The sequence below is a fragment of the Anolis carolinensis genome, unplaced genomic scaffold, assembly GCF_035594765.1.
Source record: "Anolis carolinensis isolate JA03-04 unplaced genomic scaffold, rAnoCar3.1.pri scaffold_15, whole genome shotgun sequence".
NCBI classification, from domain to species: domain Eukaryota; kingdom Metazoa; phylum Chordata; class Lepidosauria; order Squamata; family Dactyloidae; genus Anolis; species Anolis carolinensis.
Genome location: NW_026943826.1, coordinates 5,559,677 through 5,587,418, shown reverse-complemented (window position 1 = coordinate 5,587,418; position 27,742 = coordinate 5,559,677). Strand labels below are relative to the sequence as shown.

General features: G+C 44.0%; 1 protein-coding gene across 1 annotated transcript; it reads left to right on the top strand.

Moving 5' to 3' along the window:
- Nucleotides 1–26,230, top strand: pgd (phosphogluconate dehydrogenase). The gene is made up of 13 exons (XM_062966027.1): nucleotides 1–156; nucleotides 7,534–7,609; nucleotides 9,049–9,228; nucleotides 9,469–9,534; nucleotides 10,852–10,970; nucleotides 11,055–11,124; nucleotides 12,444–12,578; nucleotides 14,307–14,496; nucleotides 20,571–20,701; nucleotides 22,897–23,030; nucleotides 23,232–23,331; nucleotides 25,128–25,250; nucleotides 25,940–26,230. The coding sequence occupies exons 1-13, from the start codon at nucleotides 149–151 to the stop codon at nucleotides 26,057–26,059; spliced, it is 1,452 nt and encodes a 483-aa protein (XP_062822097.1). The 5' UTR covers nucleotides 1–148; the 3' UTR covers nucleotides 26,060–26,230.
- Nucleotides 26,231–27,742: the final 1,512 nt, after the last annotated feature.

The window sequence follows — 27,742 nt, the reverse complement described above, 5'->3', positions numbered from 1 at the left end:
TTTAAGGGGCTGAGCCTCTCTAGATCAGCCCACATGGGCTGTGCTTCGTGGGCTGGCCTTGGGAGGAAGGGGAAGCTTTTCCACCCGAGACACCAGGAAACAAGTTCCTCTCTCTGCAGAGTCATTCCAAAGGGAGCCCTTCTTCGCCATGGCAGAGTAAGTGGCCCCAAGGGCGCCCCAAAGGGGAGGTCGGGGGGCTGGAGAAGGGCCAGGCGCCCCATGGAACCCCCAGGCATGGAACGCGCTCCCGCCCCAGGGCTCTTTGTTTACAGAGCCCTTGGCTGGTGGGTGGGTGGGTGTGAAAATACCCTTTCTGGGCAATGAGGCGCTTTAGGCGGAACTTCTTTAGAGTCAGAAGGGAGTAAGTATGTGTCAGCCTCAGGTGACCATGATGGCAATAATAATAATAATAATAATAATAATAATAATAATAATAATAATAATAATAATAATAATAATAATAATAATGGAGTAAGTATGTGAGCCTGAGATGATGACGATGATAATGATTTGAGTAAGAAGGGAGTATGTGAGCTTCTGATAATAATAATAATGGAGTATGTGAGCCTCTAATAATAATAATAATAATACAGTAGTAATATAATAATAATAATAATAATAATAATAATAATAATAATAATAATAATAATAATAATAATGGAGTAAGTATGTGAGCCTGAGATGATGACGATGATAATGATTTGAGTAAGAAGGGAGTATGTGAGCTTCTGATAATAATAATAATGGAGTATGTGAGCCTCTAATAATAATAATAATAATAATAATAATAATAATAATAATACAGTAGTAATATAATAATAATAATAATAATAATAATAATAATAATAATAATAATATCGCATTGACGAAAAACAACAAGAAAAACTCAGCCGCTATCAGGACCTCAAGATTCTGGCTGAAACCAGTGCAGGTGGTCCCGGTGGTGATGGGCACACTGGGTGCCGTGCCAAAAGATCTCAGCTGGCATTTGGAAACATTAACAAAATTACGATCTGCCAGCTGCAAAAGGCCACCCTGCTGGGATCTGCGCACATCATCCGAAAATACATCACACAGTCCTAGACACTTGGGAAGGGTTCGACTTGTGATTTTGTGATACGAAATCCAGCATGTCTATCTTGTTTGCTGTGTCATACAATATAATAATAATAATGATGGAGTATGTGAGCCTCAAATAATAATAACAATATAATATAACAATAATAATAATAATAATAATAATAATAATAATAATAATAATAATGGAGTAAGTATATGAGCCTGAGATGATGACGATGATGATGATTTGAGTAAGGAGTATGTGAGCTTCTAATAATAATAATAATAATAATAATAATAATAATAATAATAATAATAATAATAATGGAGTATGTGAGCCTCAAATAATAATAATAATAATAATGGAGTAAGTTTGCGAGCCTGAGATGATGATGATTTGAGTAAGAAGGGAGTATGTGAGCTTATAATAATAATAAGAAGAATAAGAAGTATGTCAGCCTCAAATAATAATAATAATAATAATAATAATAATAATATAAAGGAGCAAGTATGTGAGCCGGTGATGGTGATGATGATGATGATGATATAATAATAATAATTCGAGTAACAAGAGAATAAATATGTGAGCCTCTAATAATAATGATTTTAGTAAGAAGGGAGGAAGTCTATGAACCTCTAATAATAATAATAATAATAATAATAATAATAATGTAAGTATGTGAGCGTCAGATGATGATATAATAATAATAAGTAAGAAGAGAGTAAGTCTGTGAGCCAATAATAATAATGGAGTAAGTATGTGAGCCTGAGATGATGATGATGATGATGATGATGATGATGATGATAATCTCTTCTTACTCAAATTATTATTATTATAAGTGCAAACCAATAATAATAATAATAATAATAATAATAATAATAATGGAGTAAGTATGTGAGCCTAAGATGATGATGATGATGATGATAATAAGAGTAAGAAGGGAGTAAATATGTGAACCTATAATAATAATAATTATAATAATTTTAGTAAGAAGGAAGTAAGTATCTGAGCCTGAAATAATGATGATTATGATAGTAATAATAATAATTTAGGGAAGACAGGAGTATGTGAGCCTATAATAATAATAATAATAATAATAATAATAATAATAATAATAATAATAATGGAGTAAGTATGTGAGCCTCGATGATGATTGGGGTAAGAAGGGAGTAAGTATGTGAGCCTCGATGATGATGATGATTGGGATAAGAAGGGAGCAAGTATGTGAGCCTCGATGATGATGGTGGTGATGATGATGATGATGATGATTGGGGTAAGAAGGGAGCAAGTATGTGAGCCTCGATGATGATGGTGGTGATGATGATGATGATGATGATGATGATTGGGATAAGAAGGGAGCAAGTATGTGAGCCTCGATGATGATGGTGGTGATGATGATGATGATGATGATTGGGGTAAGAAGGGAGCAAGTATGTGAGCCTAGATGATGATGATGATGATGATTGAGGTAAGAAAGGAGCAAGTATGTGAGCCTAGATGATGATGATGATGATGATGATTGGGGTAAGAAAGGAGCAAGTATGTGAGCCTAGATGATGATGATGATGATGATGATGATGATTGGGGTAAGAAGGGAGCAAGTATGTGAGCCTAGATGATGATGATGATGATGATTGAGGTAAGAAAGGAGCAAGTATGTGAGCCTAGATGATGATGATGATGATGATGATGGTTGGGGTAAGAAAGGAGCAAGTATGTGAGCCTAGATGATGATGATGATGATGATGATGATGGTTGGGGTAAGAAAGGAGCAAGTATGTGAGCCTAGATGATGATGATGATGATGATGATTGGGGTAAGAAAGGAGCAAGTATGTGAGCCTCAAATAATAATAATAATTGGAATAAGAAGGGAGTATGTGAGACTCACTTAATGACAACCACAACAATTGTTCATTTATTACCTGCCTGCCCTTTCTTTCCCCATTCACTGGAAGCAGCATTTGGAGAAAAGAAGATCAGGATCAGATCTTGGTCTGCCTTCAAGACACCTGTTGATGTTTCATAGGGTTTTCTTAGGCCAGAAAGACTCCGAAAGCTGGTTTGGCCAGTTCCTTCCTCTGAAATATAGCCTACGGACCCTGGGATTGGTTGGTAGTTTCCCATCTTAGTACTAACCAGGGGATCTGGAGCCAGGGTCTTTAGGTCTTAACTCTCAATGGCAAGCCACTTTTCATTTAAAATATTGCTACTGCTAGTAATAAAGCTGACATATTTTGCCCTAGCTTAAAGCCTTAAATAGGAGAACAGAGTTGGAGTTTGCACAGACCTTTACTTGGGAGGGAGCGGGTTGTGTTTTTAACTTAAAGGTGGGGTAAGAAAGACAAAAAGGAGAACGAAGCAAACCAACCACGGTGCCGCCCGTACATGTTTGAGGGCCTGTTTTGATTGAATAGCCAGGCCTTTGGCTATACAACTAAATCAACACCCCGCCCAAGGCTTGGATTAAAGGTGGGTTGGGCTCTGGATCCATTCCCTTTCCGTGACCCCGTCTTCTGGGAGTGGTGGCATCGGATTTACGGTAAATCAAATAGAACGTACAATAGAGAGTCGTGCGGAGATCTTACAAGCCTGGGCTCCGTCTCAACCCTGCTCTTTTGTGCAGACTCATTTTTGCTCTCTGGATGTAGGTGAACTATGAGTACAACTCTCCCAAATCAAGGTGAATTTTCCCCAAAGACCTCCAGTATTTTTTGCAAGTCATGGGGTCTCTGTGTGCCAAGTTTGGTCCAATTCCATCTTTGGTGGAGTTCAGAGTGTTCATTGATTGCAGGTGAACTATACATCCCAGTACCTACAACTCCAAAATGTCCAGGCCAATTTCCTTCAAAACCCACCAGTATTCAAATTTGGGAATATCGGGTATGCATGCTAAGTTTGGTCCAGATCCATCATCAAGGAAGATAGTTCCATCTTGTCTCCTGTGCTTATGGGAATCCTTTGTTGGCCAGGTGGAATAGCAGTGAATAGCCTCGCAACCTCAAAGCCTGGCCATTTTCTGGATTAGCTGGAGCTTTTTGTTGTATGAACGTAGAGGCATGGATGAGGGGTTGTGCCCGGCCACGCGTTGCTGTAGCGAAGTCTGGTGGTATGGGAAATAAAGTATTGAAGAATTGGTGGTAGTTAAAGTAAAAGGTAAAGGTTTTCTCCTGACATTAAATCCAGTTGTGTCCAACTGCACACTGAAGTGGATTATATGGCAGTGTGGAGTCAAGATAATCCAGTTCAAAGCAGATAATATAGGATTCTAAATGGGTTATATAGCTGTGTGAAAGGGCTTGAGTCTGCACTGCCATATAATCCAGTTAAAATCAGATAATCTGTATTTTATAGGCAGTGTGGAAGAGGCCTAAGTGAGGCCTAACTCTGCCTGTCCCCTGGGCTGAGTGGGTTGCTAGGAGACCAAGTGGGCAGAGCTTAGCCTTCTAACTGGCAGCAATTGGATAAAAACAATTATTCCTCTCCCTCTAATTAGGACTTTATTTTTCTTTTCTTTTTGTTGTATGAACGTAGAAGCATGGATGAGGGGTTGTGTTGCCAAGTTTAGTGTTTCTGGGATGTGTAATTTTGTTGTTTTGTCCTAGGCCGAAATTTCATTACCCTTTTATATATATATAGATAGATACGCAGTTTGGGGATAATCACAACTCAGCAGGATTGTGGAAAACATGGAATGGGGTGGATGCAGAACAGGCTGTATAGTGTCCTACTAAATTGAATTGCAAAACATAGACTCTTAAGTCAGGCGGTTAAACTACTGAGCACGTGCTCCTCCAGTGTATGTTTTATAGAGATATTAGAATCAATTTCATCACTCCTTGGCTTTTAAAACATCCAGGCCGCACTGAAAGATACTACACCTCTCTGCTGCTCTCGGACTCCTGTTCTGCAATAACCTATAGTGTCGCCAGGTTCTGTGCGGCAGCAATTTCCATCAGACGGACGATGACTGACCCCACAGGGCCTGTAGCCAGAGCAATCTGTTATAACTGAAAGACTGCAAATGCTCCCTCTATCCCCCTCCAGAGCCTCTTGGTGGACCGATATTTACTATTAGCTGACCCTGCTAATAGTCTGCTTTTAATTTGTTTTTATTATAGCATGTTTTTAACTTGTTCTTTTATCTGACTTTTATGGGAACTGCGATTCTCCTTTTCGGGCACCTGTGCCCATTTCTATATATTCTGGTCATAGACCGTAATAAATTGCTGAACTGAACTGAAAGTCAGGCGGTTTGTTGTGGTGTGATGGATCTCGCAAGGTATGTTTGGAAAGCAGGGCTGATTTAATCGGTTGTATCTCTTGGAGCCTTCTCATTTGGCCCCGTCTAAATCTGGTTCTCGAGTTCTCCTTTTGTCGTTGGTTCTCTCTTTCCCGTTGCTTGAGGAAGTCCTTTTTCTTGCGTAAAGCGTTGGCAACCTATCGATCCCATCCCACGTCCATCGCTGGCATCTCCTTGGCATTCCTCCTGGGTTGATAAGGTTAAACAGATAGAACCACACCGGATTAGGTAATAATCCTGCTTACTTCCCTATTATCCTCTGTGGCAAGATATCAAGTTGCCTACGCTTCTGTAGTAAAAGGAGAAGGACCTTTTGCAACCAGAGTCACGCCTTCTCCTTCTTGAGAAGCCCTGGGTGCATTTGTTACCCAACAAACAATGTCTTCTGTTCCGGGTTTGCTATCCGGTACGACACTCAACAAAATATGTTGTAATAATTGTTGGAATTTAACCTCACGCTGCCCACGTCTCTAGTCCTCAATGAGGACAAGTTATCTTAGAATAGGCTTCCTCCTGTCTCCTGAATGACAATGGAATGTATCTATTTCTTCTCTCCTCTCTGTTTCTGTTTTCATTCAGATTGGTTGTGTAAAATGGATACTTTGCAAGTACAGTAGAGTCTCACTTATCCAACATAAACAGGCCGGCAGAATTTTGGATAAGCGAATATGTTGGATAATAAGGAGAGATTAAGGAAAAGCCTATTAAACATCAAATTAGGTTATGATTTTACAAATTAAGCACCAAAACATCTTGTTTAACAACAAATTTGACAGAAAAAGTAGTTCAATACACAGTAATGCTATGTAGTAATTACTGTATTTACGAATTTAGCACCAAAATATCACGATGTATTGAAAACATTGACTACAAAAATGTGTTGGATAATCCAGAACGTTGGATAAGTGAGACTCTACTGTACATGCTTTTTGTCTTTGACTTCTACTTTTACATCTGTGTCTTGGTGTGTGTTGTGTTTTGAGTTCTCTCTCTGCTTGTGTGTCTGGAGAGATGTAGTGTTTGGAGATTTTCCCCTCTCTTTCGAACCCCAGTAGCTATGGAGTATAGAGTAGCTAGGACCCAGTTCTTTACTACTAAGATATATACTAGTAGATATTATTTTTGTAAATAAACCTTTTAAAGACAGAACTCCACATTTTTGCCTCCTAAGCTCTAAATTCTTTATGGCCACATGGCACTTCACGCTCTGCTTGCTGTGAGCTGAATACTCAACTATAAGTATCCCGTTTTTGTATCTTTGCCTCCTAAGCTCTAAATTTTTACGGCCACCTGGCACTTCACGCTCTGCTAGCTGTGAGCTGAATGTTCAACTATAAGTATCCTGTTTTTGTATATTTGCCTCCTAAGCACTAAATTCTTTACAACCACATGACACTTCACGCTCTGCTTGCTGTGAGCTGAATGCTCAACTATAAGTATCCTTTTTTTTTCATATTTTGGGATGCTCTGCTGTAACGCCCAGAAAATTCTAGCAATAATACTAATAATAATATTGTATTCATTACCACCTCGCCTTACAGCTTCTTAAGTTTCTGGATCCTCCAACGCAACTCTATGTTATTCTTTGGTAGGGAATCTTTCATTTCAAAAGGGTTCGCTATTATCCACGTTTTCATAGATCCACATAAAGTTTGGGAACACATCCCTGCGGATATTAGGGTCATTTTCATCTTCATCATCGTAATTTAATTAATTAATGTTTATAAAGTTATTTAAAAATATATTTCTATGATCCATTGTTTGAATTACATCTTTGTTTTAACTTATGAGCCATCATGGGTCCCGTATCGGAAGAAGAGTGGTCTGTAAATTAAACCAATGCACATTGGTCCAAGGCCCTCCTTTCCTGACCTCATACTTTCTCCGGATACTTTCTCTTTGCATTTCTAATTATTTGGATGTCATCAGACCTTATGTGACATGAGCTGGCACAACCAATAGGAAAGTTTGGGTGTTGGATCTTGGAATTAGATGGAAGGGAATTGCACATTGCAAAATATTGACTAATGACTTGGGAGAGATATTCTTTGCTTGGACTTTCTCTGTAGTTGGACTCACTCGCTTGAGCCACTTTGTGATAATGTTTTCCGTAAATCTCATGGAGCAACAAATCCACTCGCAAATGCCCCTTTCTGTGTCCTCTTTTCCAGAGCAGACATCGCCTTGATCGGATTGGCCGTCATGGGCCAGAACCTGATCCTAAACATGAACGACCATGGTTTTGTGGTGAGTGAAAGAGGCTAGAAATGATTCCCATCATCCCCAAACAGCCGGGCTTAGCACTTCTGGGCTGTAGAAAGATCCTGCTGATTGAAAGGTTGGCAGTTCAAGCTTGAGTCATGGTGAGCACCCGCCTGCCCACCTAGCAGGTTGAAAGCAGCAATGCGAGTAGATAAATAGGTACCGCTTTTAGCATAGAATCATAGAATAGTAGAGGTAATAAAGACGCCCTTAAGGACATCGATCGGGAGGAAGCTCCTCAGCATGGAAAAAGAAATGACAACAACCCCCCTGTGGCTGGAGTTGAGCACAGCCTCCAAGATGCCGGAAATAAGATGGGAAAAACTGCCTGTACCTCTGTCTGTGTTGTCTGTCCTGGTCATTGTATCATCGCCATTGACTTTGCCGTATTTGTGTTCTATGAGCCACTCTGAGTCCCCTTTGCGGTGAGAAGGGCAAGGGTATAAATACTCTCAATCAGTGGTTCCCAAACCTATTTGGCCTATCGCCCCCTTTCCAGAAAAAATATGATTCTGTGCCCCCTGGAAAGGGGGGCGTGGCTTAGATGGGTGGGCGTGGCTCCTGCTCAAGAGGGCGGGGCCACAAATGGGTGGCCAGGACTGGGATGGGTGGAGTTACGAGCTCTGAGGCAGGGCTGAGCTTCTATCCCTGTCCTGCGGCACCTGCTAGGACACAGGAGGCGGGGCTAGAGGAGGGGGCGGGGCCTGAACCTCTATACCCCGCCCCTGTGATCTAACAGCCACCTCAGAGGAGGTATACAGAGGTTTCGCACTCTTGGGAAGAGGCCCCGCCCCAAGCCCCACCCTTTAGTCCTAAAAGGCCTCTCAGGAGAATCATAGAGGCTCAGCCCTGTCTCAGGCTCTTGGAAGGAGGCCCCGCCCCCTTCCCTAGCTCTGCCCTCTGTGTCCCAACAAGCGCCTCAGGAGAGGTATACAGAGGCTCTTGGGAAGAGGCCCCGCCCCTGCCCCTAGCCCCACCCTTTAGTCCTAAAAGGCCTCTCAGGAGAAATATAGATGCTCAGCCCTGTCTCAGGCTCTTGGAAGGAGGCCCCGCCCCCACCCCTAGCTCCGCCCTCTGTGTCCCAACAAGTGCCTCAGGAGAGGTATAGAGGCTCAGCCCTGTCTCAGGCTCTTGGGAAGAAGCCACGCCCACTCCTCTAACTCCGCCCCCTGTGTGTCTTAACAGGTGCCTCAGGTGCTCAGCCCTATCTCTGGCACTTGGGAAGAGGCCCCGCCCCTCCCCTGGCCCCGCCCCCATCTCCTAATAGGTGCCATCACTGCCCCCCTGGATCGCTCCAGCGCCCACTTTGGGAATCACTGCTCTAAATCAATAAACTCAAGTCAATAATAATCCCAGGTTGCATTGAAGAAATTGCCTTGAACCTTTCAAAACAATGCTCCTTTGGTCTCCTTTTCCTCTCCCAGGTCTGTGCTTTCAACAGGACCGTCTCCAAAGTCGATGACTTCCTGGCGAATGAGGCCAAAGGGACGAAAGTGATTGGGGCTCATTCCCTGGAAGAAATGGTCTCCAAGCTGAAGAAACCCCGGAGGATCATTCTGCTGGTGAAGGCCGGGAGCGCGGTGGACGACTTCATCAACAAACTGGTGAGGAGAGGCCTGCTTCTTCATTCCTTTATGAAATGCAGTGCAGACACGAGGAGATACAAGAGGGCTGGGTTTTAGCACAGCAGGTTAAACCACCAGCTGCAGTAAATCTTGTCAATCAGAAGTCTAGGTCGGGGTGAGCTCCTGGCCTTTAGCCCAGCTTCTGCCTACCTAGCGGTTCAAAAGCAAAACGTGAGTAGATAAATAAAAACCCAGCTCTCTTCTTCTGGTCTTTGACAGGTGCCTCTGCTGAGCACTGGAGACATCATTATCGACGGAGGGAATTCGGAGTACAGGGACAGCACGGTATGTGTACCATTTCCGTCGTCACCTACTTCATACCTAAGATGATGATAATAATAATAATAAATATAAATTGGACACAGGCGGAACTGGACAATTTGGACAGAAAAACAAGAAAACTCATGACCATTCATCATTCACTGCACCCTCGCAGTGATGTTGACCAGCTATATCTGCCTAGAAGATCAGGGGGCAGAGGACTCTTACAAGTCAAACAAGCAGTCAAAGAAGAAGAACATGCCCTGGCAGAATATGTCAAGCAAAGTGAAGAACCTGCTTTGATTGAAGTCAAAAATCAGAAACTCCTCAAAGCACAGCAGACAAAAAATCAGTACAAGAAAGCCGCACTACAAACTAGAGCTGACAACTGGCACAACAAAACATTGCATGGAAAGTTCCTTGACAAAATTGAAGGAAAAGCTGATAAGGAGAAGACCTGGCTCTGGCTCACGAATGGGACCCTGAAGAAGGAGACAGAAGGCCTGATCCTTGCAGCCCAGGAGCAAGCCATCAGGACAAAGGCAATTCAAGACAAGATTGAAAAATCAGCTGATGACCCAAAAAGCAGACTGTGCAAGGAAGCCGACGAAACCATAGATCATATCCTCAGCTGCTGTAAGAAAATCGCACAGACAGACTACAAACAGAGGCACAAGTACGTGGCCGAAATGATTCATTGGAACTTATGCCTCAAGTACCACCTCCCAGCAGCAAAGAACTGGTGGGATCACAAACCTGCAAAAGTATTGGAAAGTGAGCACGCAAAGATACGGGACTTCCGAATCCAGACTGACAAAGTCCTGGAACACAACACACCAGACATCACAGTTGTGGAAAAGAAAAAGGTTTGGATCATTGTTGTTGCCATCCCAGGTGACAGTCGCATTGACGAAAACAACAGGAAAAACTCAGCCGCTATCAGGACCTCAAGATTGAACTTCAAAGACTCTGGCAGAAACCAGTGCAGGTGGTCCCGGTGGTGATGGGCACACTGGGTGCCGTGCCAAAAGATCTCAGCCGGCATTTGGAAGCAATAGACATTGACAAAATCACGATCTGCCAACTGCAAAAGGCCACCCTGCTGGGATCTGCACGCATCATCCGAAAATACATCACACAGTCCTAGACACTTGGGAAGTGTCCGACTTGTGATTTTGTGATACGAAATCCAGCATATCTATGTTGTTTGCTGTGTCATAATAAAATAATTAAATTGTGTATTTCCCACCTCTCCTTGTGGTTTGAGGTGAGGTATAACATGACTTTGGCCCCATGCCCTTGCTCTCTGGGATAGCCATTATCTCTCTTTTCTCCATCCAGAGACGCTGCAAGGACCTCAAGCAGAAGGGGATCTTGTTTGTGGGAAGCGGGGTCAGTGGCGGCGAAGAAGGGGCCCGATACGGCCCTTCGCTGATGCCTGGAGGAGCCAAGGAGGCTTGGTGAGCGTCTCTTTTCTGTTGGCCTTCAAAGCCCTTCCCTTGTAGCTCCTCCTCCGCTTTCCTCAAATATCCTTTTTTTTTCAGGCCTCACATCAAGACGATATTTCAGAGCATCGCTGCCAAAGTGGGGACCGGAGAACCCTGTTGCGATTGGGTAAGTTGGGCTTGTTATGAACACCCAGTATTGCTGAAGAATGGGGCTCAACGTGTATATTATTTTCTTTTAATTTAATCTTTATTAAAGCTTTTTTCAATATACACATTAAAAAAAGAATAAATCGACGAGGGGAAGGAAAAAAAATAGGAAAAAATAAAAAAGAAAAGATAGAAGAGAGAGAGAAAAAGAGGAAAAAAAGATAAAATAGTATTAGGTATGAAAATAGGGGGAATGTGGCAAGTGAGTAAGGGGGGGGGGGGGTCCAGTTAGAAAAGATTTAAAAAACACAATTAAAAAAGAATTTATATAGTTTTGACTTCCAGGCATCTTCTTGGAGGTTTTCTTCCTTTTCTTTCTTCTTCCATTTTTCTCTCCTTCTCCTTGTCTTCTTTCTCTCTTTCCTGTTCCAGTGATAGTTTCCCTTCTCTTTCTCTACTACTTCTTGTTTATTCTATTACTTTATCTGGACCTATCTCTATATTATTATTATTATTATTATTATTATTATTATTATTATTATTATTTTATTTTATTTTTAATTTAATTACTATTTATTATTATTTTTCTAATCTTTATTGTTGTTATTATTATTTTATTCTCTTATTTGTTTTATCTTTATCTTCTATTTTCCTCCTAAATATTTTGTTACACTGTCCCAATCTGTCTCCTTTATTGGGTTTCCCTTACTTTTTGCGAGTAGAAAAGTAAGCCTATCCATGTTTTTAATTTCTTGAATTTTTTCCTGCCAATCTTCTTTCTTTGGGATTTCGTTTTTCCCCCATAACTTTGCATGACAGATTCTTGCTGCTGTTGTTAGTAAGAATAGATGTTTATCTTTATTCTTTTCTAGTTTTTGTTCATGTATACCTAATAGCCATAGTTCTGGTTTCATTGGTAGTTTTACCTCTAATATTTTTTCTAAATCTTCCTGAATCTTTCTCCAATAAATTTTTGCTTTCTCGCATCCCCACCACATATGGTAATAGGTGCCCTCCTTTTCTTCACATTTCCAACATTTATTTTTAATATTTTTATAGCATTTTCCTAATTTTTGTGGCGTCATGTGCCATCTATAGGCCATTTTGATCCAATTCTCCTTCAGATCTATTGCACAGCTATATTTTAGGTTTTTTCCCCATATTTCTTCCCATTCTTCTTTTCTAATCTTTCTACCTATATTTTCTTTCTGTCTGAACATGTATATTATTATGGAGTGCTGGCAATGGAAACAATGACCTGGACCAGCAGTGGAGGAAAGGAGAAGGCTTTGTGTTGGAGGTAACGGATTCCTTTGTCTTTTTTGGGGATCCCAACAGGTCGGGGACGAAGGATCCGGACACTTTGTGAAGATGGTGCACAACGGGATTGAATATGGAGATATGCAACTGATTTGTGAGGCTTATCACCTCATGAAAGACGTGCTGGGCATGGACCACGATGAGATGGCCAAGGTATGTCCAAGAGGCAAAGCTGGGATCCTGAGCTTTGCTGAAAGGTTTGGATGGTTTTCCTAATCGAAGAACAAACTGGTAACCTCTCGATTGAAAGGATACCTAGGAAATAATAATAATAATAATACAGTAGAGTCTTACTTATCCAACACTTGCTTATCCAACATTCTAGATTATCCAATGCATTTTTATAGTCAATGTTTTCAATACATCGTGATATTTTGGTGCTAAATTCATAAATACAGTAATTACTACATAGCATTACTGCGTATTGAACTACTTTTTCTGTCCAATTTGTTGTATAACATGATGTTTTGGTGCTTAATTTGTAAAATCATAACCTAATTTGATATTTAATAGGCTTTTCCTTAATCCCTCCTTATTATCCAAGATATTCACTTATCCAAGCTTATGCTGGGCTGTTTAGCTTGGATAAGTGAGACTCTACTGCAGGGGTCCCCAAACTAAGGCCCGGGGGCCAGATGCGGCCCTTCAAAGCCATTTATCCGGCCCCCACGGCACAAGGGCAGAAGGGGGTTGGGCTATTTTATTTTATTTATTTACAGCATTTATATTCCGCCCTTTTCACCCTGAAGGGGACTCAGGGCGGATCACATTACACATATAGGCACACATTCAATGCCTTTTAACATAGAACAAAGACAAGACAAACATAGGCTCCGAGCGGGCCTCGAACTCATGACCTCCTGGTCAGAGTGATTCATTGCAGCTGATTGCAGCTGGCTTGCTCTCCCACCTGCGCCACAGCCCGGGCTAGATGACCCAAGGGGTCTCTTCTTCTCTTCCAACCATTATTATTATTATATTATATTATATTATATTATATTATATTATATTATATTGTATGACACAGCAAACAAGATAGATATGCTGGATTTCGTATCACAAAATCACAAGTTGAACACTTCCCAAGTGTCTAGGACTGTGTGATGTATTTTCGGATGATGCGTGCACTTCCCAGTAGGGTGGCCTTTTATTCTTATTCTTATTATTATTATTAACATTGAGGCTGGGTGGCCATCTGTCAGGGGTGCTTTGCTTGTGCTTTCGGTGCACAAAGGCAGAAGGGAATTGGACTCAATGGCCCAAAGGGTCTCTTCCAACCCTCTTTTTTATTGTTGTTGTTGTTGTTGTTATTATTGCTCAGTGGCCAACCATAGTCCGGCCCTCCAACAGTCCGAAGGATCGTGAACTGGCCCCCTGTTTAAAAAGTTTGGGGACCTCTGCTCTACTGTATATGGTGGAGCAAATGGAATTTGAAATTATGAATGTGAAATTAAATGTTTTAAAAATCAATGAAGATAGAATGAGAGAAATGGAAGAAAGATGGACAAGAGTAAAGAACTATATCATGAATCAATCCAGAGATCAAGCCATAAGAAATAAGATACAAATGTTATATAGTATATAGGATGGGAATGTATAAAGATAAAGATATAAAGATCATCTCAAAAAGAAATGAATATGTAAAAGAAAACAATCCTCGTGTTGGTGGTGGGAATTGTAAATGTTTTGTAGGTGTACAATATGTATTATTTGTGTTTTAAAAAATAAAAATTAAAAAAAGATATATTTTGATATATATATATATATATATATATATATATATATATATATATATATATGAGATGCCGGTGTCAATAAAATAGTTGTAGCACAGGTAAAGCTTATGCATCGGATGACCTCTTTCCTTTCCTTCATCTCCAGGTCTTTGAGGACTGGAATAAGACTGAACTGGACTCCTTCCTCATTGAAATCACTGCCAACATCCTGAAGTTCCGGGACGCCGATGGGAAGCACCTGCTCCCCAAAATCCGGGACAGCGCCGGACAGAAGGGCACCGGGAAGTGGACGGCCATCTCGGCCTTGGAGTACGGGGTCCCCGTCACTCTCATCGGTATTTATTTGCTCTTCAAATAGTTAGGGATTTTGTATTAGATTAGGGAAAAACATCCCAAAAATACAGCAGAGCATGCAAAACTACAAAAGCAGGATACTTATGGTTGAGCATTCAGCTCACAGCAAGCAGAGTGTGAAGTGCCATGTGGCTGTAAAGAATTTAGAGCTTAGGAGGCAAAGATACAAAAACGGGATAGTTATAGTTGAGCATTCAGCTCACAGCAAGCAGAGCATGAAGTGCCACGTGGCTGTAAAGAATGTAGAGCTTAGGAGGGAAAGATACAAAAACGGGATACTTATAGTTAAGCATTCAGCTCACAGCAAGCAGAGCATGAAGTGCCATGTGGCTGTAAAGAATGTAGAGCTTAGGAGGGAAAGATACAAAAACGGGATACTTATAGTTAAGCATTCAGCTCACAGCAAGCAGATTGTGAAGTGTCATGTGGCTATAAAGAATTTAGAGCTAAGGAGGCAAAGATACAAAAAACGGGATACTTATGGTTGAGCATTCAGCTCACAGCAAGCAGAGCATTGCAGAAGGCTGTGAAGAATGTAGAGCTTAGGAGGGAAAGATACAAAAAAGGGATACTTATAGTTGAGCATTCAGCTCACAGCAAGCAGAGCATTGCAGAAGGCTGTGAAGAATGTAGAGCTTAGGAAGAAAAGATCTAGACTTCAATCTTTAAGATTAACAAAAAGTTTATTTATAGCTGAGGCTTCTGGGAGTTGAAGTCCAACAACCTGGAGTTTGGGGATCAGTGATAGAGATGCTGCAGTCTTTCTTGTGACACTGAATAGTTTTATTTATCTACTATGAAATATCAAGATGCCTTGAGCAACCCACACACACATCCTTATGCAAATAGCCCAACTTTTAAGAAATCCGTGCTTCCTTGTCTGGATCAGCATGACTTGCAATATCCTGCCTTGAAAGAGCAGAGTCACTCGTACTTCTCAGGAAATGGGTTGCGTAAGGAGGGACAGAGGAAGAGCTATGTACCTGCAAGGGGAGCTTTCTGTACCTGCCCAGTGAGAGTGCCATAATATGAGTCATTGGTGGGACCTTTTCTTTGTTTATTCTTCTTGTCTCTCTCTCTTCTATCTTTGTTTCTTTTGTGCTGCTGCTCAGTTGTGACTCATTCCGTTGCATGCCTGTTTAAAAGCCCCACAGTGTTCTTAGAGGAGCCTGCTTGGCATTGCAACTGGATTATCTATCATCAGTTCAGCAAACAGACAGTCCCGAAGTTACAAACAAGAGAGGCTCTGTAGGCTTGTTCTTACGTTTAATTTGTATGTAAGCTGGAACAGGGACATTTTCTAAGTGTAACTCGGACCAAATATATCTATCTGTCTTTCTATCTTTGGATAGCATAGGGAAGGGTTAACACCTCTGTGGTGTTTTGTTTTGCTGCCTGAAGCTCGGGGAAAGCCTGTGTGCATGTGTGTGTGTGTGTGTGTATATTATAATACTAATAAGACATAATATAATAAATAGTAATAATCTATCTCAGTGATTCCTAAAATGGGTGCTACCTATTAGGAGTCAGGGGCGGGGCCAGGGGAGGGGCGGGGCCTCCTCCCAAGTGCCGGAGACAGGGCTGAGCACCTGAGGCGCCTGTTAGGACACAGGGGGCGGAGCTAGATGAGTGGGCGGGGCTTCTTCCCAAGTGTGTGAGACAGGGCTGAGCCTCTATACCTCTCCTGAGGTGCTTGTTGGGACACAGAGGGCAGGGCTAGGGGCGGGGCCTCTTCACGAGAGCGTGAGACAGGGCTGAGCCTCTATACCTCTCCTGAAGTGCTTGTTGGGACACAGAGGGCGGGGCTAGGGGCGGGGCCTCTTCACGAGAGCGTGAGACAGGGCTGAGCCTCTATACCTCTCCTGAAGTGCTTGTTGGGACACAGAGGGCGGGGCTAGGGGCGGGGCCTCTTCACGAGAGCGTGAGACAGGGCTGAGCCTCTATACCTCTCCTGAGGTGCTTGTTGGGACACAGAGGGCGGGGCTAGGGGCAGGGCCTCTTCACGAGAGCGTGAGACAGGGCTGAGCCTCTATACCTCTCCTGAAGTGCTTGTTGGGACACAGAGGGCGGGGCTAGGGGCGGGGCCTCTTCACGAGAGCGTGAGACAGGGCTGAGCCTCTATACCTCTCCTGAAGTGCTTGTTGGGACACAGAGGGCGGGGCTAGGGGCGGGGCCTCTTCACGAGAGCGTGAGACAGGGCTGAGCCTCTATACCTCTCCTGAGGTGCTTGTTGGGACACAGAGGGCGGGGCTAGGGGCGGGGCCTCTTCACGAGAGCGTGAGACAGGGCTGAGCCTCTATACCTCTCCTGAGGTGCTTGTTGGGACACAGAGGGCGGGGCTAGGGGCGGGGCCTCTTCACGAGAGCGTGAGACAGGGCTGAGCTTCTATACCTCTCCTGAGGTGCTTGTTGGGACACAGAGGGCGGGGCTAGGGGCGGGGCCTCTTCACGAGAGCGTGAGACAGGGCTGAGCCTCTATACCTCTCCTGAGGTGCTTGTTGGGACACAGAGGGCGGGGCTAGGGGCGAGGCCTCTTCACGAGAGCGTGAGACAGGGCTGAGCCTCTATACCTCTCCTGAGGTGCTTGTTGGGACACAGAGGGCGGGGCTAGGGGCGGGGCCTCTTCACGAGAGCGTGAGACAGGGCTGAGCCTCTATACCTCTCCTGAGGTTCTTGTTGGGACACAGGGGGCGGAGCTAGATGAGTGGGCGGGGCTTCTTCCCAAGTGTGTGAGACAGGGCTGAGCCTCTATACCTCTCCTGAAGTGCTTGTTGGGACACAGAGGGCGGGGCTAGGGGCGGGGCCTCTTCACGAGAGCGTGAGACAGGGCTGAGCCTCTATACCTCTCCTGAGGTGCTTGTTGGGACACAGAGGGCGGGGCTAGGGGCAGGGCCTCTTCACGAGAGCGTGAGACAGGGCTGAGCCTCTATACCTCTCCTGAAGTGCTTGTTGGGACACAGAGGGCGGGGCTAGGGGCGGGGCCTCTTCACGAGAGCGTGAGACAGGGCTGAGCCTCTATACCTCTCCTGAAGTGCTTGTTGGGACACAGAGGGCGGGGCTAGGGGCGGGGCCTCTTCACGAGAGCGTGAGACAGGGCTGAGCCTCTATACCTCTCCTGAGGTGCTTGTTGGGACACAGAGGGCGGGGCTAGGGGCGGGGCCTCTTCACGAGAGCGTGAGACAGGGCTGAGCCTCTATACCTCTCCTGAGGTGCTTGTTGGGACACAGAGGGCGGGGCTAGGGGCGGGGCCTCTTCACGAGAGCGTGAGACAGGGCTGAGCTTCTATACCTCTCCTGAGGTGCTTGTTGGGACACAGAGGGCGGGGCTAGGGGCGGGGCCTCTTCACGAGAGCATGAGACAGGGCTGAGCCTCTATACCTCTCCTGAGGTGCTTGTTGGGACACAGAGGGCGGGGCTAGGGGCGAGGCCTCTTCACGAGAGCGTGAGACAGGGCTGAGCCTCTATACCTCTCCTGAGGTGCTTGTTGGGACACAGAGGGCGGGGCTAGGGGCGGGGCCTCTTCACGAGAGCGTGAGACAGGGCTGAGCCTCTATACCTCTCCTGAGGTTCTTGTTGGGACACAGGGGGCGGAGCTAGATGAGTGGGCGGGGCTTCTTCCCAAGTGTGTGAGACAGGGCTGAGCCTCTATACCTCTCCTGAAGTGCTTGTTGGGACACAGAGGGCGGGGCTAGGGGCGGGGCCTCTTCACGAGAGCGTGAGACAGGGCTGAGCCTCTATACCTCTCCTGAGGTGCTTGTTGGGACACAGAGGGCGGGGCTAGGGGCAGGGCCTCTTCACGAGAGCGTGAGACAGGGCTGAGCCTCTATACCTCTCCTGAAGTGCTTGTTGGGACACAGAGGGCGGGGCTAGGGGCGGGGCCTCTTCACGAGAGCGTGAGACAGGGCTGAGCCTCTATACCTCTCCTGAAGTGCTTGTTGGGACACAGAGGGCGGGGCTAGGGGCGGGGCCTCTTCACGAGAGCGTGAGACAGGGCTGAGCCTCTATACCTCTCCTGAGGTGCTTGTTGGGACACAGAGGGCGGGGCTAGGGGCGGGGCCTCTTCACGAGAGCGTGAGACAGGGCTGAGCCTCTATACCTCTCCTGAGGTGCTTGTTGGGACACAGAGGGCGGGGCTAGGGGCGGGGCCTCTTCACGAGAGCGTGAGACAGGGCTGAGCTTCTATACCTCTCCTGAGGTGCTTGTTGGGACACAGAGGGCGGGGCTAGGGGCGGGGCCTCTTCACGAGAGCATGAGACAGGGCTGAGCCTCTATACCTCTCCTGAGGTGCTTGTTGGGACACAGAGGGCGGGGCTAGGGGCGAGGCCTCTTCACGAGAGCGTGAGACAGGGCTGAGCCTCTATACCTCTCCTGAGGTGCTTGTTGGGACACAGAGGGCGGGGCTAGGGGCGGGGCCTCTTCACGAGAGCGTGAGACAGGGCTGAGCCTCTATACCTCTCCTGAGGTTCTTGTTGGGACACAGGGGGCGGAGCTAGATGAGTGGGCGGGGCTTCTTCCCAAGTGTGTGAGACAGGGCTGAGCCTCTATACCTCTCCTGAAGTGCTTGTTGGGACACAGAGGGCGGGGCTAGGGGCGGGGCCTCTTCACGAGAGCGTGAGACAGGGCTGAGCTTCTATACCTCTCCTGAGGTGCTTGTTGGGACACAGAGGGCGGGGCTAGGGGCGGGGCCTCTTCACGAGAGCGTGAGACAGGGCTGAGCTTCTATACCTCTCCTGAGGTGCTTGTTGGGACACAGAGGGCGGGGCTAGGGGCGAGGCCTCTTCACGAGAGCGTGAGACAGGGCTGAGCCTCTATACCTCTCCTGAGGTGCTTGTTGGGACACAGAGGGCGGGGCTAGGGGCGGGGCCTCTTCACGAGAGCGTGAGACAGGGCTGAGCCTCTATACCTCTCCTGAGGTTCTTGTTGGGACACAGGGGGCGGAGCTAGATGAGTGGGCGGGGCTTCTTCCCAAGTGTGTGAGACAGGGCTGAGCCTCTATACCTCTCCTGAAGTGCTTGTTGGGACACAGAGGGCGGGGCTAGGGGCGGGGCCTCTTCACGAGAGCGTGAGACAGGGCTGAGCCTCTATACCTCTCCTGAAGTGCTTGTTGGGACACAGAGGGCGGGGCTAGGGGCGGGGCCTCTTCACGAGAGCGTGAGACAGGGCTGAGCCTCTATACCTCTCCTGAAGTGCTTGTTGGGACACAGAGGGCGGGGCTAGGGGCGGGGCCTCTTCACGAGAGCGTGAGACAGGGCTGAGCCTCTATACCTCTCCTGAGGTGCTTGTTGGGACACAGAGGGCGGGGCTAGGGGCGGGGCCTCTTCACGAGAGCGTGAGACAGGGCTGAGCCTCTATACCTCTCCTGAGGTTCTTGTTGGGACACAGGGGGCGGAGCTAGATGAGTGGGCGGGGCTTCTTCCCAAGTGTGTGAGACAGGGCTGAGCCTCTATACCTCTCCTGAAGTGCTTGTTGGGACACAGAGGGCGGGGCTAGGGGCGGGGCCTCTTCACGAGAGCGTGAGACAGGGCTGAGCCTCTATACTTCTCCTGAGGTGCTTGTTGGGACACAGAGGGCGGGGCTAGGGGCGGGAGCGGGGCCTCTTCCCAGGAGCCTGAGGCTTGTTAGAACACGGGGACGAGGTATAGAGGTTCAGCCCTGTCAGACACTTGGGAAGAGGCCCCGCCCCCTCCTCTAGCCCCGCCCCCTGTGTCCTGGCAGGCACCGCAGGACAGGGATAGAAGCTCAGCCCTGCCTCAAAGCTTGTAACTCCGCCCATCCCAGTGCTGGCCGCCCATTTGTGGCCCCGCCCACCTCCCCCTCCCAGCCCTGCATCTTGGACTAGGGGAGAGGCTCAGCCCCGCCCTCTTGCGCAGGAGCCACGCCCACCCCTCTAAGCCACGCCCCCTTTCCAGGGGATGCTGAGTCATATTTTTTCTGAAAAGGGGACGGCAGGCCAAATAAGTTTGGGAACCATTGCAATAGGGCCTATTTATGTGGGATTAGGAAAGTGTATTTCCTTGTACTGACGATTCCTGTGGTTGGGTCCTTCTTTATCCGAAGGGGAGGCCGTCTTTGCCCGATGCCTGTCTTCCCTCAAAGAGGAACGCTTGCAAGCGAGCAAAGTCTTGAACGGGCCCAAAACGACGGCCTTCAGCGGGAAGAAGGCCACGTTTCTGGAGGACATCCGCAAAGTGAGTTGGGCCTCTCCTGCCGGATCTATTTTTTGCGTTTGTTTCCCCAAATAGCACAGGAAGGGTGTGCATCTTTTGCCAGCAGTGTATACTGTTATGTAGATAATGCACTGTTAGATAGAAAGGCATGGTCTGTAACCCAATTGTGCATTACTGGTTGGAAAATACAGTTCTAATGGACATGTGGCCACACACATCTGCTGAAAGGTTAAGTACCGTATATACTCGAAGATGAGCCGAGTTTTTCAGCCCTTATTTATGAACTGAAAAAGCCTCCCCCGGCTTATAATCGGGTCAAGGCCGACAACGGAGCCCGCACGCTATTGCTTGCAATATGTGATCTATTTCTCTCTTCGCCTCCCTTATCAGTGTGTTTTCTTTTGCAAAGCCTCCCTCAGTCTTAATCAAGGGAAGGTTTTGCAAAGAGAAAGACACCCTTGCAAGTCAGGAAAAAGAAAAATATGTATTCATTAATTTTATGAAAGCATTTTCCCCTGAGATATTTGTTAAACTCTCCTACAGATATATAGGCATTAACCCCTTGCAAGCTTTTGCCATCTCTATGTACCTTTATATGTGTATCTATCTATATACATTAATTTTATATATGAATTTCCCCTCACATGTTTGCAGGTCTTTGCAAATCCTTTATACATATAGATACATGTACCTGTGTATCTGTAGCCATACATATACATTATTTTTATATATGAATTTACCCTCATATGTTTGCAGGTCTTTGCAAATCCTTTATACATATAGATCCATGTACTTGTGTATCTGTAGCCATACATATACATTATTTTTATATATGAATTTCCCCTCATATGTTTGCAGGTCTTTGCAAATCCTTTATACATATAGATCCATGTACTTGTGTATCTGTAGCCATACATATACATTATTTTTATATATGAATTTCCCCTCATATGTTTGCAGGTCTTTGCAAATCCTTTATACATATAGATCCATGTACTTGTGTATCTGTAGCCATACATATACATTATTTTTATATTTGAATTTACCCTCATATGTTTGCAAGTATCTGCAAATATCTATATAAAGAGAGATGTCTGGATAGATATGAATATATTCTTACCTACCTATATATAGGGCTTGGAAATATTACAGGGAGAAAATGAACACACAAATATATATAGACATGTCTAGATAGATTTTTTTTTGTGTCAGGAGCAACCGGAGTTGCTTCTGGAGTGAGAGAATTAGCCGTCTGCAAGGACGTTGCCCAGGGGACGCCCGGATGTTTTGATGTTTTTACCATCCTTTGGGAGGCTTCTCTCATGTCCCCGCATGGAGCTGGAGCTGAAAGAGGGAGCTCATTCGCGCTCTCCCCGGGTGGGATTCGAACCTGGCAGCTTTCAGGTCAGCAACCCAACCTTCAAGTCACAAGGCTTTTATCCCCTAGGCCACTGGAGGCTCCTAGATAGATATGAATATATAGATAGATATGATATGATATATATATATATATATATATATATATATATATATATAGGGCTTGCAAATATTGTAGGAAATGCACACACAGAGGGATTTGCAAACGTTTCAGGAGGAAATGCATATGTGAAATTAGTATCTATAATTATAGATAATTATAATTATAATATATAATTATAATTATAGATAATTATAATAATTATCTAGCTCTGCATTGTTTATATAAGCATTGAATGTTTGCTTGTTTCTATGCTGGAAGCCGGCTTGAGTCCCCATGGGGAGATAGGGTGGGATCCAAATGAAGTTTATTATTATTATTATTATTATTATTATTATTAGGTTATTGTTGATACCGTATTGTATACTTTTCCACTTATAGAGCTAGTTTATTGCTTTCTTTGAAATACGATAAATATTCAAAAACATTTAACCTACTGATGCCTCGATGAATGAATTTTTATTGGGATCTATTTTTATTTTGAAATTGACCCGTAACTGCTGCATTTCCCGCCCTCGGCTTATACTCGAGTCAATAAGTTATCCCAGTTTTTTGTGATAAAATTAGGTGCCTCGGCTTATATTTGGATCAGCTTATACTCAAGTATATAGAGGTAGGTGTTGATGTGGATCTTAAGAGACGGGCTAAGGAAGCTGAGCCATGACATGTGACAGGCATTTCTTTTTGTCCAAGGAGCTTAGGCTTGACAATGTGTTCTTGACATTGGCTTCCTTTGTAGGCCCTCTACGCCTCCAAGATCATTTCCTACACGCAGGGCTTCATGCTGCTTCGGCAAGCGGCCAAAGAGTTTGGGTGGTCGCTGAATTACGGAGCCATTGCCCTGATGTGGAGGGGAGGCTGCATCATCCGAAGGTGAGGAGAACAAGTACAATACCTGTGCAAAAATAGAATACAATGCATGCTCAGCTTCTGCTCTACTGATGTTCTGAGAATGCTACTCTCTGCAGTCAAGCAAGTCTTGAATATATTCCAGGAGCACAAAGGCCACTTTTGCAGTTCCCGCGTACCTTTCCCAGGCTGAGCCTCTTCTCCTCATGCGTGTCTTTCTTCCAGTGTGTTCCTGGGAAAGATCAAGGAAGCTTTTGACCGGAACCCTGACCTCCAGAACCTCCTGCTGGACAAGTTCTTCAAGACGGCGGTGGAGGATTGCCAGGTGCGGAACCACAAGAATCGATCAATATTCCCGATTGTATTCATCACAAATGTGGCATTCACAGAACCCTAGAGTTGGAAGGGACCCCCAAGGGCCATCCAGTCCAACCCTCTTCTGCCAGAAAGGAAGACACCATCCAATATAACAATAATAATAATAATCACAACAACAACAATAATATATATCTCATTTGCTGTGTCATACTGTCTTTATGTCAATAATAATAATAATAACACTCTAGAATTGGAAGGGACCCCAAGGGCCATCCAGTCCAACCCTCTTCTGCCAGAAAGGAAGACACCATCCAATATAACAATAATAATAATAATCACAACAACAATAATAATATATATCTCATTTGCTGTGTCATACTGTCTTTATGTCAATAATAATAATAATAATAACACTCTAGAATTGGAAGGGACCCCAAGGGCCATCCAGTCCAACCCTCTTCTGCCAGAAAGAAAGACACCATCCAATATAACAATAATAATAATAATAATCACAACAACAATAATAATATATATCTCATTTGCTGTGTCATACTGTCTTTATGTCAATAATAATAATAATAACACTCTAGAATTGGAAGGGACCCCAAGGGACCCCAAGTCTAACCCTCTTCTGCCATAAAGGAAGACACCATCTAATATAGTAACAAAAACAATAACAACAACAATAATAATACCAACAACAATATAATATAATAATATATATCTCATTTGCTGTGTCATACTCTGTCTTTGTGTCAATAATAATAATAATAATAATGATAATAGAACCCTAGAGTTAGAAGGGACCCAAGGGCCATCCAGTCTAACCCTCTTCTGCCATAAAGGAAGTCACCATCTAATATAACAACAACAATAATAATATCAACAATATAATATAATAATTATAATAATATATCTCTCTTTTGCTGTGTCTTTGTGTCAATAATAATAATTATTGAATTGGAAGGGACTTCAAGGGCCATCCAGTTCAGCCCCCTTCTGCCATAAAGGAAGACACCATCCAATATAATAAGAGTAATAATAATAGAACTCTAGAGTTGCTAGTAACAATAATAATAATAATAATCACAACAACAATAATAATATATCTCTCATTTGCTGTGTCATACTGTCTTTATGTCAATAATAATAATAATAATAATAATAATAATAATAGAACCCTAGAGTTATAAGGGACCCAAGGGCCATCCCATCTAACCCTCTTCTGCCATAAAGGAAGGCACCATTCAATATAATAATAATAATAATAATAATAATAATAATAATAATAATAATAATAATCTCATTTGTTGTTTAATTTGTGTCAATAATAATAATAGAAGAACCCTAGGGTTAGAAAGGACTCAAGGGCCATCCAGTCCAACTCCCTTCTGCCATAAAGGAAGACACCATCAAAGCCCTCCCTATAGATGACCATCCAGCCATTTATGTGTTTTAAATGCAATTTTTATCCTGTATTTTTGTTTTAATTAATATATTGTATTACTGTTTTATCTTTTTATAGTGTGATTTGTATTATGTTGCCTGTATTTTGTCCTATGTTGTTTGGGCCTCTGCCCCATGTAAGCCGCCCCGAGTCCCCATGGGGAGATGGTGGCGGGGTATAAATAAAGTTTTATTATTATTATTATTATTATTATTATTATTATTATTATTATTATTATTATTATTATTTCAAAGCCTCCAAAAAAGGAGCTGCCACTGGACTCTGAGTCAGAGAAGCTCTTCTTATGGTTAAACTTTCACAAAAGTAACGGTCTTTTCTTTGTGTTTCTCCCAAAGGACTCGTGGCGACGTGCCATCAGCACTGGGGTCCAGGTGGGCATCCCCATGCCATGCTTCACCACGGCACTTTCCTTCTATGACGGATACAGACACGGCACACTGCCAGCTAACCTGATCCAGGTAAACCAGTTTGAAAAGAGGTTAAAGGAGGGAGTCTGGTTGGAATCTGGTTCTCCTTTTCCCTGCCTCTCGTGTTCTTCCTGAACACCCACCTTTTCCACCTTTGTCTCGACTCCTTAATCCACATTTTTAGATACCGGGCTGTGGCGCAGCTGGCTAGTAACCAGCTGCAATAAATCACTACTGACCGAGAGGTCATGAGTTCGAAGCCCGGGTCGGGTTAAGCCCCCGACCATTAATAGCCCCGGCTTGCTGTTGACCTATGCAGCCCCGAAAGACAGTTGCACCTGTCAATTAGGGAAATTTAGGTACGCTTTATGCGGGAGGCTAATTTAACTAATTTACAACATCATAAAACTGCCAGCAAAACACGAGGAAAGGGATGAGGAAGTACAGCCACTAGTGGACAGTGAAGCTACAGCTCCCCCAGTGGCCGGAATCGTGAAGCTGGAAAAAAATGTTAAATGCCTCTGTGTCTGTCTATATATGTTGTTTGTCTGTTGGCATTGAATGTTTGCCATATATGGTTCATTGTAATCCGCCCTGAGTCCCCTTCGGGGTGAGAAGGACGGAATATAAATACTGTAAATAAATAAAATAAATAGATACTTAAATGGGGAGAAGAAAATCCCCCTTTACTGCCACAAGTTGTTCCCTTGTTTACATGACGTGTCCCCAAATCTTCCCAGGCTCAGCGGGATTACTTTGGAGCCCACACCTACGAACTGCAGTCCAAACCGGGCGAATTCATCCACACCAATTGGACCGGGCACGGCGGCACCGTCTCCTCTTCGGCGTATAACGCCTAGATCCGTGGGGGGGAAAAGAACCCGTAACTGGCACTGAAAAACCCTGTAGAGCCGGCACATTCCTTCTCCTAGATGTAAATGCTTTTGGATTATTTTCGTTTTTCTAATAAACGGTTATATCTTGTGAGAGAGAGCCACAATAAAGGTTTTTAAAAGTCTAGTTTAAAAATAGGACTGTCTCCTTGACTTATTGTGGAAGGTTGGAACCAAGGTGATGTAGTGCAACTGGATGGTGGGATTTGTAGTTCAAAATCTGATTGGTGGCAGCCTTAGAAGATAGAGATATTTTTATATATACAGTAGAGTCTCACTTATTCAACATAAACGGGCTGGCAGAATGTTGGATAAGCAAATTATGTTGGATAATAAGGGGGCATTAAGGAAAAGCCTATTAAACATCAAATTAGGTTATGATTTTACAAATTAAGCACCAAAACCTCATTTTATACAACAAATTTGACATAAAAAGTAGTTCAATACGCAGTAATGCTATGTAGTAATTACTGTATTTACGAATTTAGCATCAAAATATCACGATATATTGAAAACATTGACTACAAAAATGTGTTGGATAATCCAGACCATTGGATGAGCAAGTCTTGGATAAGTGAGACTCTACTGTATAGCTTGAAGACTGGCAATTATTATTTATTTATTTACTACATTTATATGCCGCCCTTCTCACCCCAAAGGGGACTCAGAGTGGCTTACAAATTAAATTTACATACAATATTATATTATTAGCATAGCACAATACTGGCAATAAATTACTATATTGTACTATGTCAGCTCACCACAGCCGCTCCTGAATGAACACACGAGACTCTCTGTGATATCACCAGAAACTTTACTGCAGGAAACATAAACATCCGAAAAGCCAAGAATGGGAGACTCCGGCCAACCATCCTTTATATACCCTCCCCCTCATTTGAAAAGTCTCTTCCCGCTCAGTAAAACCCCGCGCAAATTCCCCGCCAAGTCCAGCAGCCGTTTCTTCTCCGAGTCCTGAGACGCCGGTGTCTTATCAATGTCAGTGACCCTGAAACTCAGAGCCACATCCAGGCTCTAGTAGCAGGGTTCTGACAGTACTATATCAATATATTGTAATTTTATTAGTACAGTAGAGTCTCACTTATCCAACAGTCACTTATCCAACGTTCTGGATTATCCAATGCATTTTTGTAGTCAATGTTTTCAATATACAGTAGAGTCTCACTTATCCAACATAAACGGGCCGGCAGAATGTTGGATAAGCGAATATGTTGGATAATAAGGAGGCATTAAGGAAAAGCCTATTAAACATCAAATTAGGTTATGATTTTACAAATTAAGCACCAAAACATCATGTTTTACAACAAATCTGACAGAAAAAGTAGTTCAATACGCAGTAATGTTATGTTATAATTACTGTATTTACGAATTTAGCACCAAAATATCACGATATATTGAAAACATTGACTACAAAAATGGCTTGGATTATCCAGAAACTTGGATAAGTGAGGCTTGGATAAGTGAGACTCTACAGTATCGTGATACTTTGGTGCTAAATTCGTAAATACAGTAATTACAACATAACATTACTGCGTATTGAACTAATTTTTCTGTCAAATTTGTTGTATAACATGAAGGTTTGGTGCTTAATTTGTATAACGATTACCTAATTTGATGTTTAATCGGCTTTTC